This window comes from Halyomorpha halys, unplaced genomic scaffold (genome assembly GCF_000696795.3).
Source record: "Halyomorpha halys isolate HHAL.00 unplaced genomic scaffold, Hhal_1.1 Scaffold418.1, whole genome shotgun sequence".
Classification (NCBI taxonomy): Eukaryota; Metazoa; Arthropoda; class Insecta; order Hemiptera; family Pentatomidae; genus Halyomorpha; species Halyomorpha halys.
Genome location: NW_027109309.1, coordinates 203881 through 221985, shown reverse-complemented (window position 1 = coordinate 221985; position 18105 = coordinate 203881). Strand labels below are relative to the sequence as shown.

Genomic DNA, 18105 nt, shown 5'->3' with positions numbered 1-18105 from the left:
AGGATAAAATGTTATGGAATTCTCTAAAATACGAAACTTTTTTTATTTTATTTTTGATAGATTTATTTATTGATAGATATTACAATCTTCCACACAGTTGTGGGCAATAGGTAATATTGATGAATGATCTCATACATACTAAAATTAAAAAAAAAATAAGTTAAAAAAAAAAAACCAATACGAAACTAAAATTATTTAAGATGTTTTATTTGTAGTTAACCGTTTATTAATAAAGAAGTATCCGAGGAACATAAAGTTGTAGTGATTTCATTCTGTCAACTTTCGGACCGGTTTAATACTCTGTAACATAAGCTAACATGTTATATAACAATATAAAGCATAAAAAAAAAATATTAGAAGTTTATGTTTCGCAAGTATCAGGAAAACATGTCATAGATACATTTTTGAGTGTTAGAAGGCTTTCAGCACGAGTTATTATCTGTTATCATAGCTAGTTATTCAAGGTTTACTTCAAGGAAAAAAAATGATAAGGCGAAACTAGACTTTAGTTTCAGAAGATAGCTCCCATGGTAAAAAACCTTTTAGTATTTTTCCAATGTACATTTTTTGTTTCCATCAATTTTCAATCATTTAGCAAAATATTATCAGAGTATTTAGATTGGGTTTCAAGTAATAGATTTATTCGTGCAGTTGAGTTATAATTTAAAGACACTTATCTCTTCGAAGAAATAAATAAATAAGGAATTATCACCAAAAGTAAGTGATCCATATTTTGATCAATCTCATAATTTTCTAAATTGTTTCTCGGGACTTTTAGATGCTAGTTGCAAGTTGATATGTCATTAATATTGTAAAAATAATCATATCTTCCCCACACATTTTTATATAAACTTAAAAAATAGTTTTAATAAAATATTCTTAATGCAGCAAGTACATTTTTCGAAATTATGAGTCTTAAACTTAAGATTTAAAGCAAGCAAATTATATTGTACAAATAATAATGAAGTTACTTCTAAATCTTTAAACATAAACATCTTTAAACATATATAAATCGAAAACGTAGAGAGAAAGTATTTTGGAGAGTAATATTTTAATTCTATTGAAACAGAAATAAGAAATTATGGAATAAGTGGGGTTTGAAGGTGGAAAGGGTACTAGAGCGATAGATGAAAGTAGGAATGGAATTCCAATTTGGAGTTAATAAGCAGATTTAATTTTAAATAACACAAATATTCCAGGGCCCTGTTCCATAGTAAAGTACAAACGAATAAATACTATTTACTCTGGTAGTTTTAACTAGATATAATTTCACAAACGTGTAAAATACTTAATTTATATAAAAATACTATGAAGTTAGTATACTCGTATTTATGAACTAATTACACTAGTTTTTTCATTACGAGACAGGGTCAAAGAGTTATATATTTGAAAATTGATTTCAACGTTTTGAATGGGGAGATGTAAATGTTTGAAAATGGCCAATAGAATAGGCCGAAACGTTACGGAAGTATGAAATAGATGTATAATGAGACAGTGATGTAGTTATTATTATTATTTAATTTTAAATTTTAAAAAAGTGGATCAATATGGTTCATACGGAATTTTCCTCAGTTGTTTTAATTTATATTTAATAATAAAACATTAAATATTGTTTATACTCGGGTTTGACTATTGGATAAGATATTTATTCACCCTCTCTGAATATTTTATGATTCATATAACAGAAAAATTTGGCCATAAATTTATTTTTCTGTTTTCACTTATATAGGCCCAGTCACCTTCGAAGGTAATTAGTTCGTAAGTAGCTGTTGACATTTTATAACTAAGGCTTTGAAGTTTTTTTTTAAATTTTATTTTAAATTTTAAAAAACTTGACTGGTATATTTGTTTCAGTTTCCTATTAAAACAGGATATTGAACAGAAAGGTCAAGGGGTATTGAAATATTTCATGACCTGTGTAAACTAATACATATCATTTAAATTTTAGCACGTAGGAAAAAAAGACATTAAACTAGGAAGGGAAAAAACTTTTAATGTTAGCCAGTACGAGTTTGTTCTGAGTTGGTTGCAGCCAAGTTTCTTTAAAGATGAAAAATGATAATGTAGAACCTTCAAAGTTTCTTAATAACAGTGACTAATCCAATTTTTTCTTTAATTATTAACATGAAAACTTACCAATCATTTTTCCTGGCAATAATTATAAAAGAAAGAAAAATTATATAGTGATATATAGTGCTTCCTATAAAGTTAGTTTTTAACCCTTAACATTTTTTTTTAATTAAAAAATTTGTTTTTATTGATAAATATTAAAATCTGCCCACAACAACCTTGAACAATAAGTAATAGTGATAAATGATCTCATTCACACCAAAATTTAAAAAAAACAATATTAATAAAAAAATATATAAATAAATAAAATCTCTAAATAAATATTTACAGAAAGAAAAATAAAATGAACATGAGCGAACTATGTTCATGAAGAAATAATGATAAAATAAAATAAGTAAAATTTTGAACTAATACAACAATAAAATTTAAAAAACACAAATCAATCTATAACATTTATTCTCATTATTATATTATTTTAATTTACTAATTGTAAATTTGCAGGTTTATTATTCACTTTATAAACCTTTCAGTGTTATTATTTTTTTTAAAATAATTATTTTATTTCTTACTTTATTTTCATTTTAGTAGTTGTTAATTAAATTATTAATTGTATCACTTGAGACCAATTCATGTTGTACTTATCTAGTTTAAAAATGTATAGCCTCTACAACGCCCTAATAGTCTAGACTGTAATATTTACATTTCACTTATGTCTATAATTTTTATGTGTTATTTCGGTACCGACCGATAGATGTTGAACCGAGAGATGTTGGATGTAATTTTTTAAATCAATACAATAAAAAAAAATTATTCTATTACACTAAACACACTGGGTGGATATGACCCAATAATTACTTTTTGAGCTCTTACTGCTTCTCATGTCTGAAACGCTTTCGTCATCTCCCTTTATGCATTTTTTACTCTTGCTGCTTGATATTGATATACAGAGTTAACCACAAAAGTTGAATTATTTATTCAAATTATCACTTTATTTGAGTTTGTTGAGCTTAATCCTATGTTATTAGCAGTTAAACATTGTGTTTGTTTGTCTCTATGAACATCTACCTAATCAATATCTATTGGTCTATTATTAATTTATTTCTTATTATATTATTGATTATAACTGTCATCGGAGAATTATTATGAAAAAAATGATAAACGGCCAACGAAACCGTTCATGTCCAAAAAAATAGAGTAAATATTTTTTCAAGGAGAGAAACTCTTAATACTTCTTATTTTATACCCTTAATTTAAATTTTCTGGATAATCTTTCTATTATCTAACACATGTTATTATCTATTAATACATTAGAAGTAGTTAAGTCTAATCAACATTTACAAGTCACCAGTTTATTAATTATGTATCTTTATATTTATAAAATATTGATACCATTGAAACATATAATACAATAAGGGTGGTATTGGGTAGTATGATAGTATAGTTATATAAATGTATTTATTTACATTTAGTACATGATTTGATAATATTATTGCAATGATATGATTAAATGAAATTATAAAATGATCCAAATAAGCATAGTTTGCCATAAAATATTATTAAATTATAAATTATTATCTAATACATATCTGAATGGCTGCTGAGTTGGGTGATGCATGTCGTGGTGTGTGTAGTGACGTCTTAGTTCCTTCTCGTTCCGAGAGCCCAGTCCCAACTCCTTCCCTCTCCTCTCTTTCCCCTGCCAAGTTCCTCTCTCCCCACACCCAATGTTTTTTTTTTTTAATTTTCAAAATCCTCTTTATTTATATATAATTACAAGTAAAAATATAATATAATACATAGTATATATACAAATTTTACATACATATGGGAGTATAAGATGGGTTATCCCCACACCCAATGGGAGCCGTTCCCTGTTTTTGTAACCCCCACCCAGCGGCTCCTAGGCCAACATTATAACCCCCCGTTACCGTTTTGAAATCTTATTTCTCATTGGCTATCATTAACTACGCACACGAGGTAACCTACTTCCATATACTCCGAGAAGGGATGGGAACCCAATACCCCCACTTGACATCTTATCTGTCGATACCTGGTCAGGTTTACAGTTAAGTGTGTATTAAAAATTATTGATCAGGAAAATGTGTATGTTTATAGCTTCGATGTATAAATAAATCTTATAAGATAGATCAGTTTTTTTTTTTGTTGGCTCTGTAGACCTATAGCAATGGGCGTCCGAACCATCCTTCTCGATATTTGCCTGTTTTGGGAAACTGCTTTCAGTTCGCTGCATGCAGCTCTTTCGTATCCTTGACAATTCTATTTAACCATTTAGTTTCGGGCCTGCCACGTGAGGCCCGCCACTCTCACATCTTGTACTAGCATTCATTGTTGTTTAGAGGCCTGAATTAGAACCTGTTGTATGGCTTTGAGGCACATGTTCCGCCCTTCTCAGCCCCTTGCCTTCAGATCATGAAATATTGACCGACCAGTATATGCAAGCAATTCACTGCTAAGGCATCTGATCCCAGATTGCTCTTGCAATTGTACAAAGGCCTTTCTGTTAAATCTCTCAATTCTGTTTCCTACAGTGCCTGTTGCAGCCCACGTCTTGCAGCTGTGTATCAGAGCTGGCTCTATTATGGCTCAGAGATTTTTCGAAATGCTCTGCTCGCGCTTGTTATTCGCTGGTTTATTCCTGTCCGTTGATCATTTATTTAGTCGTCAGCGTTGTCGGAACAACTGATTTAATTTTTCAGCCATAAAAATTGGATCTAATGATATGTTATTAGTAATGATTTGATCAATATCTCTGTGCAGATCAGCATTTTTGATTTTAATAACACCATAATTTTACATAAAGAAAACAATATGTTCAAAAGAAAAATACTTGAGTCAATTTATATATCAGAGAACATCAATTATACGGTAAATTTGGTCTTGTAATTGATGACCTGGGCAAAATAGCCTGCAAAACAATTTTTAAATTTTGATGTGAGGAGTGAATTTATATTTAAGGTATGTTATATTATTAATAATAAAGTTGTTGTTAAAATTGTTACAAATGAATACATTATAAGCAGTTGAATGTTTACATAGTCTTTGAGGATGACCAAATTGGCCGAAACGTTGGGCTATTGATATAATAAAGAGTGTTGAGACTTAACAAGGATACCATTTGATTTAAATTATAAAATAAATACCTGTCTCATAAAATTGAATAAAATATATATAAAATTATTTATATAATTATTATTGTATTTTTTAACAAATTAAAATCCAGACAAATGCTATTCAAATTTTTCAAATACTTAGGGGACCAAGTTTCTTAAAGAAACTTTTTTTTTTATATCTCCTTTTTCATTCATATCATATACCAAGATTCGAAGCCTTCTCACAAGCACAAAGCTCAAATCCTTATGCTTTACTTTTTATAAGCTCGCATATTATATACCATATTATTGTTAGGCAATATTTTCACGAACAATAATAATTATTTTAGTAGGAATCTGTGATTAATTTAGCTCCAACTCAAATTTCATAGATGCTGCTGGCTGTGTTACTAACTGTATTTCTGATTTGGTTCTCCATGCGACCGCTGTACTGGAGAAACCGCGGGGTGTATTCCAGCCTTCCATGGCCTGTGGTTGGCAACTGCTTATCAGCCTTTTATCTCAGTACTGTCCTTTTCTGGGAGCGGATCTACCATTCGTCAGTCGAACCATACATCGGGATCTTCTTCTTCACTAGACCAGCTCTCGTCCTGAGGGATCCTGAGGTGAGCGTTTAATTGGTAAATGTTTAGTAATCAATAGAATTAATAGAATAGCTAAAAATTGACCAAGTACAAATGAAATAAGTAAAAAAAAAGTTGACTGAGCTAAGATGGATTATTTTATTGAGAATCAAATGGCTAGATTTGTTGGAATGAGACAAGATTCGTGATTAAGGAATACCTTAGAATATAAACATATAATGGTGTAATAAAATAAGTATAAGCACTTCATGAACACAATCAAGAATAAGGTTCAGATAAGGTCAATTTTATTATTTTTACTTAATTTCTAAATTAAAACCCTCCATAGACCTAATGTTCCTCATGTTACCGATCTAGCCCGAACCCGATATTATTCCTTCCATTATAAACTCCCTAACCACCCAAACCCACTAGTTTCTAACCTTGCTTTCTCTTCCATTCCTGGCAATCCTCCGAGGCGCCTGAAAAGAAGATGTTCGGTTTAGATAATCACGGAAGTACTGGAGAAGAAAGCTCCACTCTTCAACAGCCATGGAATGCACATCAACCGTCGTGATCCGATGGGCGAGAGCCTCTTCCATCTTAATGGCGGTGACTGGAAGGAAGCTAGGTCTAAGCTGAGTGCATACTTTAGTCCAGCGAAGGTGAGTTCTACCAAGGATTAAATAACTTTTTTTACTTTTTAACTTGTCTGCATAGTAGAAGATTATTATCTTCCTTTATTTTAACTTTAGAAAGTTTATGTTCATGTTATGATTCATGTTGCATGACTGGGAGACTTTTATATTATCTAGTTGGTTTTAGTGAAAATATCTAAGTGTATATTATTCAGAACTCATTAATTAAATCACAACGTTTCCAACTTACGGTACACTAACATTGTTGTCTTCGTCTTCCCTTTCAATTTTCATACTTATGTTACAAACATTAATTCAATGTTTTATATCTACAAGTTAACCACCGTTTTCTGAAATTTATTAATGTTAATGTTTTATTATCTCCATAATTTTAATTTTTTTTTATTAATAACGGAATAAGATTGGAGTTCTAACTTCAGCTTCACTAACATTGCTGTCTTCTCCTTCAGTTGTAAAATTGATGTTACAAAACTTAGTCAAATATTTCATATCTACAAGTTTTTCTTTTCTTTTTTTTTCGGCCAAGACTCATTGGAGTCCTATACTACTTAATCATGCTTGGGGGTCAATGTTTTTCATTTAGTGGGGCCACCACTCAATGAAAAAAGTCAAAATCCCAGGCAAGTTCGAACCGGCACCATCAAAAGACCACTGAGCTACGGGCGGCCCATATCTACAAGTTAATCAACGTTGTCTGAAATTTATTAAGGTTGATGTTAAATTTATTATTTTTATAATTTTGATGTTTTTTTAATCACAAAATAAGATTGGAGTTTATAATGAAATTAAAAATTACTATATACCTAGGTATTTATTTTTTTCAAGTAACAGCACTAATCACAATAAACTATCTTTATTTATTAAAATTTTCTTTATTTTACTTCATTAAAATTTATTTAAATTTTAAAACTGAAAAATTATGTAGTGTTCTGTCTTGGGCTGATTATTTTCTACACGAACAGAAACAGGGTTCAGAATCAAGACCTCAAAATTCTCACAGTCTAGACACACATATCTTTACAGTTGATTATTTCTATATTATAAATATTATATTGGATACTTATATAAAAAAATAAAATAAAAAAGCCGTTGCAACCATTAGTTCTTTTGTCTCGAGAGAGCTAAGGACTCGCTCTAGAGAATGGTAGGCCTAGAAAAAGAATATAACTTAAAAAATATTTATTAAATAAATCAAAACTTGTATCCTTTTTTGTCTCAACACTTTTTATCTTTCAAGTGTTGAGACAAAAAAGGATACAAAGTTTTGATTTATTTAATAAATAATTACCTTGTTTCAAGAAATTGAAATAATATAATTAAAAAATATTATTATATTATAATATTGTTATATTATAATATCATTATATTATTATTACATATTATCCAGGACCCTTCCAGCCTCATGAAGGGTGCCTTTAACTAGCTAAAAATCTGGTGGTCCAGCGTGATTCTGACTATATCACCTTTATGCACTACCGTTGGCCTAGTAACAATACTTCTTTATAATGTACTGAACCCCTGACACTTCATGGGTTGTAGTGGTGCAGATTTATTTATTTTTTAATGTCAAATACTATTATGTCACAATGTTAATAATATATTACTCTTCTCACTTCCATTGGTATCATATATTTCCCTCTAAACATGTAATATATAAATGAGTTTCCAATTTACATAACGTTATGATGATATTGAATCCAATAAAGTAACAATCGATGAGTTCTATAATTGCTTCAAACAGGCAAGAATAGAAATCTCGCATGCCAATGGCCAATCAAATGGTTCAATTATCTCACATACACAGATAACTTGCTATTAATACTCCAACCAATTAGTCTATTTGCGGAAAGGGCAATTTAATTAAGGGCTTCCCAATCTACAGCCCTCAATAAAAAAAAAAGGTCATACTTATGCAATACAAACACGAGTATATACTCCGCATATCTTAGATTCCGCGTAAAAGTCACATGTATGCTATGCCATTTTGTGTTAAATTAGAGGCCGATAAATTTTTTCATACACAGATATCTCGCTCAATTCGAATATGGAGTTAGAGGAAAAATATAAAGTTTTTTGAATCACTAATCCCAAACTAAAAAAAAAAAAAACTAAATAAAACCATTTATTAAATAAATCAAAAAATATCCTTGTTAAGTCTCAATCCTCTTTATTATATGAATAGTCCAACATTTAGGCCAATTCGGCCATCCTCAAGGTCAATCTAAACATTTAACAGCTTATAATGTATTCATTTGTTACAATTTTAACAACATTATTATTATTAATAATATACCATACCTTAAATATAAATTCACACCCCACATAAAAATTTCAAAATGGTTTTACAGGGTTTTTTTGCCCATGTCATCAATTATAAGTCAAAATTTACTGTATTGTTTTCTTTATGTAAAATTATGGTGTTATCAAAATCAAAAATGCTGATCTGCACAGAGATATTGATAAAATCATTAGTAATAACTTTTGTTTATTTGATCCAATTTTTACGGCTGAAAAATTAAATTATTTGTTCTGACAACGCAGACAACAGCAATAATAAACACTAAGTACAAAATTAATAAGTGCAATCCCTTCAACATCAAACAATAATTTCACTCTCATGATAGATATAATATAGATTACTGTAAACATATAGATTCCTACTTTGTACCGAAAGTAGACATTTTATAATACCTCGGCTCCACAATGACCTAAATAAATGATCAACAGACAGAAATAAACTAGCGAATAACAAACGCGAGTAGAGCCTTCTTCTCGTTGTCAAAAATACTGAAATCCCAAAAAATCTCTAAGCCAGCTTATTATATATTCATTTGTTACAATTTTAACAACATTATTATTAATAATATACCATACTTTAAATATAAATTCACACCCCACATCAAAATTTCAAAATTGTTTTACAGGCTACTTTAACCAGGTCACCAATTACAATTCAAAATCAACCTATGGAAAAGTCAATTGATAGAAAATCAAATTAATTATTAATAAGCTTACCTAAGCTTATGTCTAGAAACCTATTTTTTAAAATCTTCATTAATTTTTAAAACTTTAATTTTAGATTAAAACTACACTATCTACTATTAGATAAACAAACTCTTTATAACCTACCACACACTCAGGACGGGATTTTTATTATTTTAATTCAAATTGCATTTTGGTCTCAATTTTTATTTATTCCAATTATTAAAATTCATATTAAAATTAATTATAAATAGTAACAAAAATTGTTTCCCATATTTTTCATAAATTTATTTTACTTAAAATCTCTGCATAATATTGGTTCAAAATCCTTGTATCTGTTTTAAAATTTACTGTATAATTGATGTTCTCTGATATATAAATTGATTCAAGTATTTTTCTTTTGAACATATTGTTTTCTTTATGTATAATTATAGTGTTATCAAAATCAAAATGTGTTGCTGCACTAGAGCAGTTTTATTGGGATCCTTCTCTTTATTTCTTGTATCATTTCTGTGTTGATATATTCTATTCCCCAACAATTGCTTTGTTTCTTTTTGATATATAGCTGGAAAATTTAAACAAGGAATTTTATATATCAATCCCGATTGACTTTTTATTTCAATTTTGTCCTTCAAATTGCTATAATAATTCTTAATTTTATTGTAAGGTCTATAACATAATGAATATATATTCATATAACATAATGAATATTCATCAACATCATAATCTTTGACCTAATAATGACCTCTGGATATCTTCTGATAACTCATTTATATAGTTGAATCCTTATCCTTGAATAAGAAGTATATTAATTGTCATTTTATTTTCCATCCTATCTTTGAATTTTTTAAGATTTATATCCTAATTTTTTTTAATTAATTTTTTGGGGTAGATATTTTAAAGAAATATTTTAAATATCTTTTTACTGTTTTCAGCCTACTAGTATACGTTATTCTAATAGCCTTGTTTACATAATTATTAATTACATTGAATTTCATATGAAATAGATAACCAGAGTAGTAATTCAAAATCAAATTACTACTTGTTGCTTTCTTTGTCCATTCTGTTATTATATCCTTTCCTTGTCTTATTATCAACATATCTAAAAATCTTAGTTTTCCTTCCTCTAATTTTTCATTTTTATAGGATTCGCATAATTATCCCAAGACACTTTTTTTTATAGTTTATTATTTTCTGGGATAATAGATAATTAATTCAAATACCTGATCCAAGTGAAATCCTTGTCATAGCATTATTCGTTAAATTAAATAGACATTTAGAAAAGATGGTCCCGGTGTTGGTAAAAAAGCACTCGAAAACAATTTTTTTTATTTTACACAGATTGCAGATCTTCATCGAAGCTAAATAATGAAGACAAAAAATATTGTATACTATAGTAAGACTATAAGATAAATATGAATTAAAATTATAAGTACTATCAAGCATAATTATTATGGTAGGATAACAAAGATACTACAAACTATGGCAGGGCTATAACATGACATAAAAACATAATCTATAATCGTTAGTAATACAAACGTTTTCAGTTGACAATTGTACGAGTATAATTGTTGTGTGAAGTACACCAACTGAAGACTAGGACTCTACTTTAGTTTAAAATGTGCTGGTTGGTTTATTATGATCGGACTGTATACAATCAAATTAAAAGGAAAGTGGAAGAAACTTAATCTATTTAACAATTTACAGGGTTATGGAATAGGTAGAAAATATTGATGAGTTGAGTAAGAAGGAACATTTATTTGGAGTGCCCTAATTCAAGTGGATGTGCATACTCCTTCAGCATTCTGGTCTCTCCTATTCTTTCATCCCTAGTCAGGGAACCACTTCTTGAAGTATCATAACTTTGAAAGTTGGAGAATGTGTTTTATTATTAACGACGATGCTTACATTACAACTAAATATATGATTATATTGTGGGCAGCATCCTTCGTTTTTTTAAACGAAACCAATAAGTTTTAAGTTCAATCCCTAATGTGACATAAAAATATATTGTAAATTTTAGCAGAACTAAAAGATGATATTTAAGAAAATTAAAACCATAGTAGGATTAATAATTGTGAACAAAATCATTCTTAGTAATTTATTTACGTCATATTATCGTGAAACTAAGTACTTAACAATATTTTCTCTTTTGTTTTTTTATATTACTTATTTTTTTTATATACTTAGCCAGATAGAGATCTGTGAATAGGGACGAAACGTTTCAAATAAACAATGCTAATGCTATTTGAGTTCCTTTTTTGACCATTTTTCTTCAATTCAATACCGCCTACTCATCATTTTCCAAAATATTTATTTATTTGAATCACAAGAGTTTATTTTATTAAGTCTTGCTCATTTTTTATATGGAACTTTGCCTCCCTTTGGGTGTGTCAATTCAGAAGTTGGTTGCGTGTATGTGAATAAATTATTCAATATTGCTTTAATTTATATTTTAGGTAAAAGCGATGAATGAGATAGCTGAGCGAAGCGTCACCAGAATGCTGGAACACTTGGAAGATCAGTTGGACACTGAAGTCGAATTTCACTCGGTAGCGATGAAGTTGAGCATAGACGTTACTGCAGCTTCACTATTCGGTTTAGAGTCAAAAGTATTCCAAGATGGTAACGATTCCGAATACTTCGTGGCTTCGAAAGATCTCAATAGTCCTTTATCAATGCTCAAGGTAATTCGCTCAGAATCTATTTTGAATAATTTAGGTTTCTTCTGTTAGAACAGTATTGATGCTTGACTTTAAAAATGAGTCGAGTTGTATATTGGTACAAATTTTGAGCAATATCAAGTGATTTTTTCCAATATTCAGTCTTGATAATGTTACTTATCTGTCTCAACAAAAGTCATTTTTTTCAAAAATAAATTAATATTTAATTTTTTTAAATTGTTGAGGTGAAAAATACTTTCAAATAGAATATAAACTATTCTATATTTTGCTTGTACAACGTTTCTATACAATTATCCCACCTTTCCATCTTAAAATTGTAACAATTAAATTAGTCTTTTCAGCAATTTTAATCTATGCTACCTGTTTATATTTAAAATTCTTGTAATCATCATATTTACCACATAATGGCAATTTTGGAATCATGTCTATACACTCACAGTATTAAATTGTTTTATAACTACATTAATTAAATCATTGTCTTTCGCTAATGGTCCATTCATCTATCTCTTTACTACAAACCAATGCTCTATATTAGGTATTTCCTCTTTGGACATGTCAACATACCCGATATGCCAATTTTGTTCCATTGTGCAGGAGAGGAGAAAATGTTTATTTAAAAACAAAGTTTGCTGCCCAACTTCCTTGGGTTGATAGCCACACAGCATACTTATTTTAATCTCATCAGACAATATTATTGATCATACGATAAATAGGCCTAACAAGTAAAAAATAATAATTATAAAAAAGTAATAATATATAATAATAGACTATGATTTTTTTGTTTTTTCTCTCTTTTTTTTCGTTTCATCTCTTTGGTTCTTTTGTATTTGTTTTTCCTTTTTATGATTTTTTCCCCTTCTTTCTATACTTATAATTTTTTATTTGTTAGTCCCACATTTTTCTTTCTCTCTTTCTTCTTTTTCTATCTTCTCTCCGTTCTTTTTCTTTTTTTTTTTTCATATTTTGCTTTCAACCCAATGTGCCTTTAAACGAACAATGAATAAAAATAGTGATAGAGGTATAAATATATATAAAAGGTACATAAATAGCAAATATAAATATAAAATCAAAATATTATCTGAAAAGTAATATACAATAAATATTAAAAATATATACCAAAATAATGAAGTAACAAATAAAATAATTTAAAAAACAATTCTTAACTACGAGTGTATGAATAATAATATTTTGAGATGGAAATTGAAAAAAATGACAAATTTGACATATAACTTAAATAAACATTGTTGATAAGAATAACTTAAAATACATTAAACAAATTGACTTTAAATGAATATAATTAAACAGTTTTTCTACGAGCTACTTTTATATAACCTCGAATTCTGAGTGTTAATTAAAATTAACAAAGACTATTTTTGGGATCATTGGTTGTTTAAATGAAACTTCCTGGGATTGGTTCATCCCCGAACGTAAAAAGTAAAAAAATCAACGTTTTATTGTTGAGGAATGCTCAAATGATTTAATTTCTTTGGGACTGTCGATGCAAAATAAAGTATCATAGCTTTATTTACGCGATCTTTGTTTTTTCTCTCCTGACGTTCTCTCTCCTGATTTTGAGCACCAGCTCAAAATAAATGAAATTTTGACGAGTTAGATTTTTATAGACTTTTATAGACTTAAGGTTTCGTTTCAGGAACCATAAATAATATTTTGACAATGAATTGAATTGTCTCCTTTAATAATGCTTTATATTATTATATCCTTTAATTATATCCTTTAATAATAACTTTATATTATTAATTTATTTTTTTTTAGATTTTCTAAAAATCGTGTTGTTGTTTTTTTATAATTATAATTAAAATAAACACAGACTACATTTGAGATAAAAAATATTTTTGAGATTATTTGATGTTTCAACAAAACTTCCTAGACTATGTTCCTTTTCCATAAAAAGTTGAACTATCAATTGGCCGTTGAACAATCTAGAATTGAAAATTTAGCAATCTTCAAAGAATCCAATTTCGATGGTAGTTTGCTGTTTTTTTTTGGTTTTTTTGTTTTGATGAAAATATAACATGTTAGTTCTGGAAATGTTTAATAGTTAATGAGATTTTAAAGACTTATCGTTGCGTTTAACACACCGTAAATAATATTCTGAAATTAATTTTTCTCATTTATAAATAATTTTCTATCATTAATTAATTTAGTTTTTAGATTTTCTAATAACCATTCTTTTTAAATTGCTTGAATTTAGTCAAGTAAAATTGTAAAAATAATCCGCAATTTTCTGCAGTTAGAAATCAAACATTTTATCAAAGGAATGTCGTATATTTTTTTTCCTCGGGAAAAGAATTTATTCAATAGATTGGAGATTTATTGAATTACCCAACTGCATTTATTAATCAAAACTGATATTCCGTGATCTATTAATAGCTTTTCAACTAAAACCAAAATTACAGGTTAAGCCCGAAACAGCTTCTTATGACTTAGTCATATAGCGCTTAGAGACAGAGGTGTAAGTTGAAGGGACTTGTTTATTATTCCCTTTGTGGTAGTGCCTCAGGAGCCGGTTTCAGATTTACACTATCAAACCCACAATTGTGGTTAAACCCTACCATTCACAAGCCGCATGATCTTACTAACAATCTACTACACTTGATGGGCCAATTGTTTACAATCCTTACAGCGATCGATAGTTGTACATCCATGTTTTAATTTAATGTTAACTAAAATATTTCATATCGGAGTCCAATATTACAGCATTGTTGATAACATTCCGATGGATGTTCCGCTTACAACTAAAAACAAATATTAGATGAGATGCGATGTTGAAACGTAATTGAGCCTTCCTAAGATAACATTTTTCGTTTAAAATGTGGAAGAATATTTTATTTCATTTATATATAAGTGTACATTGAATTCTTCTTCCCGCAGCCTGATTTCATTTTTTTTTTATGAAATGATTTATCATTTAATTATTTCCGAAATAATGGAATCATTCTTAAATTCACCTACTTATCTTTAAAGTAAACAAACCCTACAAAAACCTGTTGAAAAAAAGCATAACAATATAACCAACAAAGTCAAGGGTTAAACATGTGGGATTGTTTTTATTTGAAACTGTTTTTTCTTCCATATAAATGCATGAAATGTAAAAGATATTTATATGACTGGAATGAGCCAAAATCAACCTATCCAGCAATTGTAAATATGTTGGTTTTGGTTGACAGAAAAATCTAAAAATCAAGCCTGAAAATTTTGAGTATTTCGTTTATATGAAAATTACGATTACTAATATTTTATTGTTATTTTACATAAAGCAACAAATCGATTGGTACATAATATCCATTATACACATGCAGAAACTGAATGCGATAGTATAAAAAGTTTCTTATTCCTTTTTCTTGGCTCCTAGAGCACCCTCGGACGAGTGTCTACTATCTTTTTGAAGAGTCAGAAAATATTTTTTATTGAAATCGGTGATACCACTTGCGAAGACTCCCCTTGTAAGCAAATTTGACTGTACTTGAATTCAACTACAAAGTATGTCTACATTACTTATAACCAGTCTATGTCTTTATTATTTCTGAAGTGTATCGTCTATAGTGGTATGTATGACAGTTGTGTAACTGATTAGTCAAGTGTATAAAGTTCTTATAAAAAAAGAAAAGTATATTTATTTTTTAAATATAACAATGATATAATACCTATTTGCGGTCCACAACAGAATACTTAGTCACTACATTCCAAACCTTTATTCTTCTTTTTACTCCGACAACAATTTATAGATTTCATCTGGAGAGGATAAGTTTTATTGCTCAGAAGCCGTTTTAAACAATTAGTGTCTAACATTAATGCCTCGATCGGAAATCATATTAAACGGACATAATATCACTATGAGGTATCAGTTTCCTAGAACCATTACATAAAAAACACCCTGGGGTTCTCATCCCCATCTCTCGATATCCCACAGTAATTTCAAGTCGCTTTCAGTAACTATACACCCAAAACTGACACTGGATTCGTAACGATATGTTATGTATTAGGATTATTTACTTGGAATTACTCAGAAGAGCTACTTATTTAGGAGCGAATCAATATTACAAATGTGGGGTGCGTCACACTACAGTTTGTCTTTCTAGAATTATATAATACATAATACTTGGTTAAAAACAATATCTTCTTTCTTTCTATATTGGTATTCTCAAAGCATGAGGTTAGAGATTCTCTCAGCTTTCAGTTCCCTGTCTCATCAGTATGCAAAATACTTTTCAGTTTAAAAATTTTAATTGATTTGAAGATACGCTGATTTCGAAATTATTAATACCAAGTATATTTAGTTATATGTTTTTGATAATAGTTGTATTATTTTAAATTATTATATATTTTGCCATAAGGCTATAATCGATAAATTGTACTTTGTGGGGTGAAAATAACTTTGATGTAATTGGAATTTTCTTTTCCTTTGTGTTTTATTTATGAATATTCTTTTGAACAGATGCCAATAAACAAAATCTACACAATAAAAATAAAAAAAAAGGTAAAGTAAATAATAATAAAATCAAAATTAAAAAATAATAAAGTTATAAACATAATTTACAAATTATGGAGAAATTAACAATTAATACTTTGTTAAAAAATAAAATACAAACAATATATAGCTTTACATATACAACTTAGATTTCTTGTATCGTATATGTTTAGTCTGATAAGATGTTTGTGGGTTTATCTTTTAGTGAGATTTTGTCCTAGTTTTCTATTTTTTTGTATAAAGGAGTTAGGTTTATGTTAACTTTTACTTCTTTATGAGATTTTCAGGTATTTATAAACTTCGTGTCTCCACGATTGTTTGAGATTCTGAAACTCAACTCGTTCTCGACTCGAACAAATGAGTTCATAAGCAACATAGTCCATGGTGCAATGGAGGCATGCCGGAACGTTTCGAAACTACAGCTGTCGCAGAACTTTATTCAAGGAATGGTTCAGTTAAAGGAAAAAGATAAAAGTGAGATAATTTATATATATATATTTTAAAATGAGGTGAGTTCTTATTTCAATTTCTATAACATTCTTATCAACTCTAAACTTGTGTATAGAGCGTAAAGTATAGATTAGATAATCATGTCTAGTTAGTCAAAGTAATTAACTTAAATTGTGTATGAGAACACGGAAATCAGTTTTGTCTAAAATGTTAAATTAAGCTATGTTTCGGAGAAAAAAAATTCAAACCAGGTTTTTTTTATTATTAGCTTTAAGTAGAAACAATTAAAACCTGTTTAAATAATAATAAAATTGATGTGATACTTGGTATTAGCCTATATTATTATAAATAAATATATAAGTCATAGCATTCATGATTCTGTTATGTTAAAAAGTTTTTTTGTTTTTTTTAAATATTTATTTATTGCTATTTATAACAATTTATTAATTGTACATTATAGTACATTTAATAAATCTGATCTAAGTTGTTAAAAAGTAAAGGGAATATTAATTGAAAATAATTATTAATAATCATAATATAATAATTACACTTAATTATAAATATAAAAATTCATTAAGCCTCAGATAACATAACAAAAAAGTTCTATGACAATGGAAGAGCTATCGGACTGGGGTCAATTCCAAAAATGCTTTATAAAGATAAATTAATATAAGTTAAATTTATACATAGAACGAAAATGTACAACAAAAAAATCATTATATCAACTAATTTTTTTCTTATTACTTCTTCGAGACCAGTTTTATTGTTTAAATAAATTAATTTGTATTCTTGTATCACTTATAACGTTGTTGATGAGTTGGTAATAATATTATAAAATACATTGTAATTAAAAGTTTTAAAATTGAATGAAAATTTGGAAAAAAGGGGTAATTTGATTAAAATTATTAGAGCTAAGCAGAATATCCTGCAAAACATTTAAATAGTTGGATGTAAGTTGTAACTTTATAGTTAAGAGTGTCCTTGAGGATCGCAAAGTTGGGCAAAACGTGGGGCATTTGAAATAATTATTAAGAACTGATAATTTTATTTATTTATTTGTTTATGATCTGAAACTAT

General features: G+C 28.3%; 1 protein-coding gene across 2 annotated transcripts in view; it reads left to right on the top strand.

Moving 5' to 3' along the window:
• The first annotated feature begins 526 nt into the window (after positions 1 to 526).
• The window catches only part of LOC106682491 (cytochrome P450 6k1), a 35166-nt gene continuing 17587 nt past the window's right edge, over positions 527 to 18105 (top strand). Inside the window, exons 1-5 of one of the 2 annotated variants that reach the window (XM_014423375.2) lie at positions 527 to 717; positions 5573 to 5806; positions 6271 to 6429; positions 11865 to 12092; positions 16866 to 17052. In XM_014423375.2, the coding sequence (XP_014278861.1) occupies positions 5573 to 5806; positions 6271 to 6429; positions 11865 to 12092; positions 16866 to 17052 (808 nt within the window). In that variant the 5' untranslated portion in view covers positions 527 to 717. The remainder of the gene's footprint in view (positions 718 to 5572; positions 5807 to 6270; positions 6430 to 11864; positions 12093 to 16865; positions 17053 to 18105) is intronic. The other variant, XM_067047503.1, reaches the window with a different exon arrangement.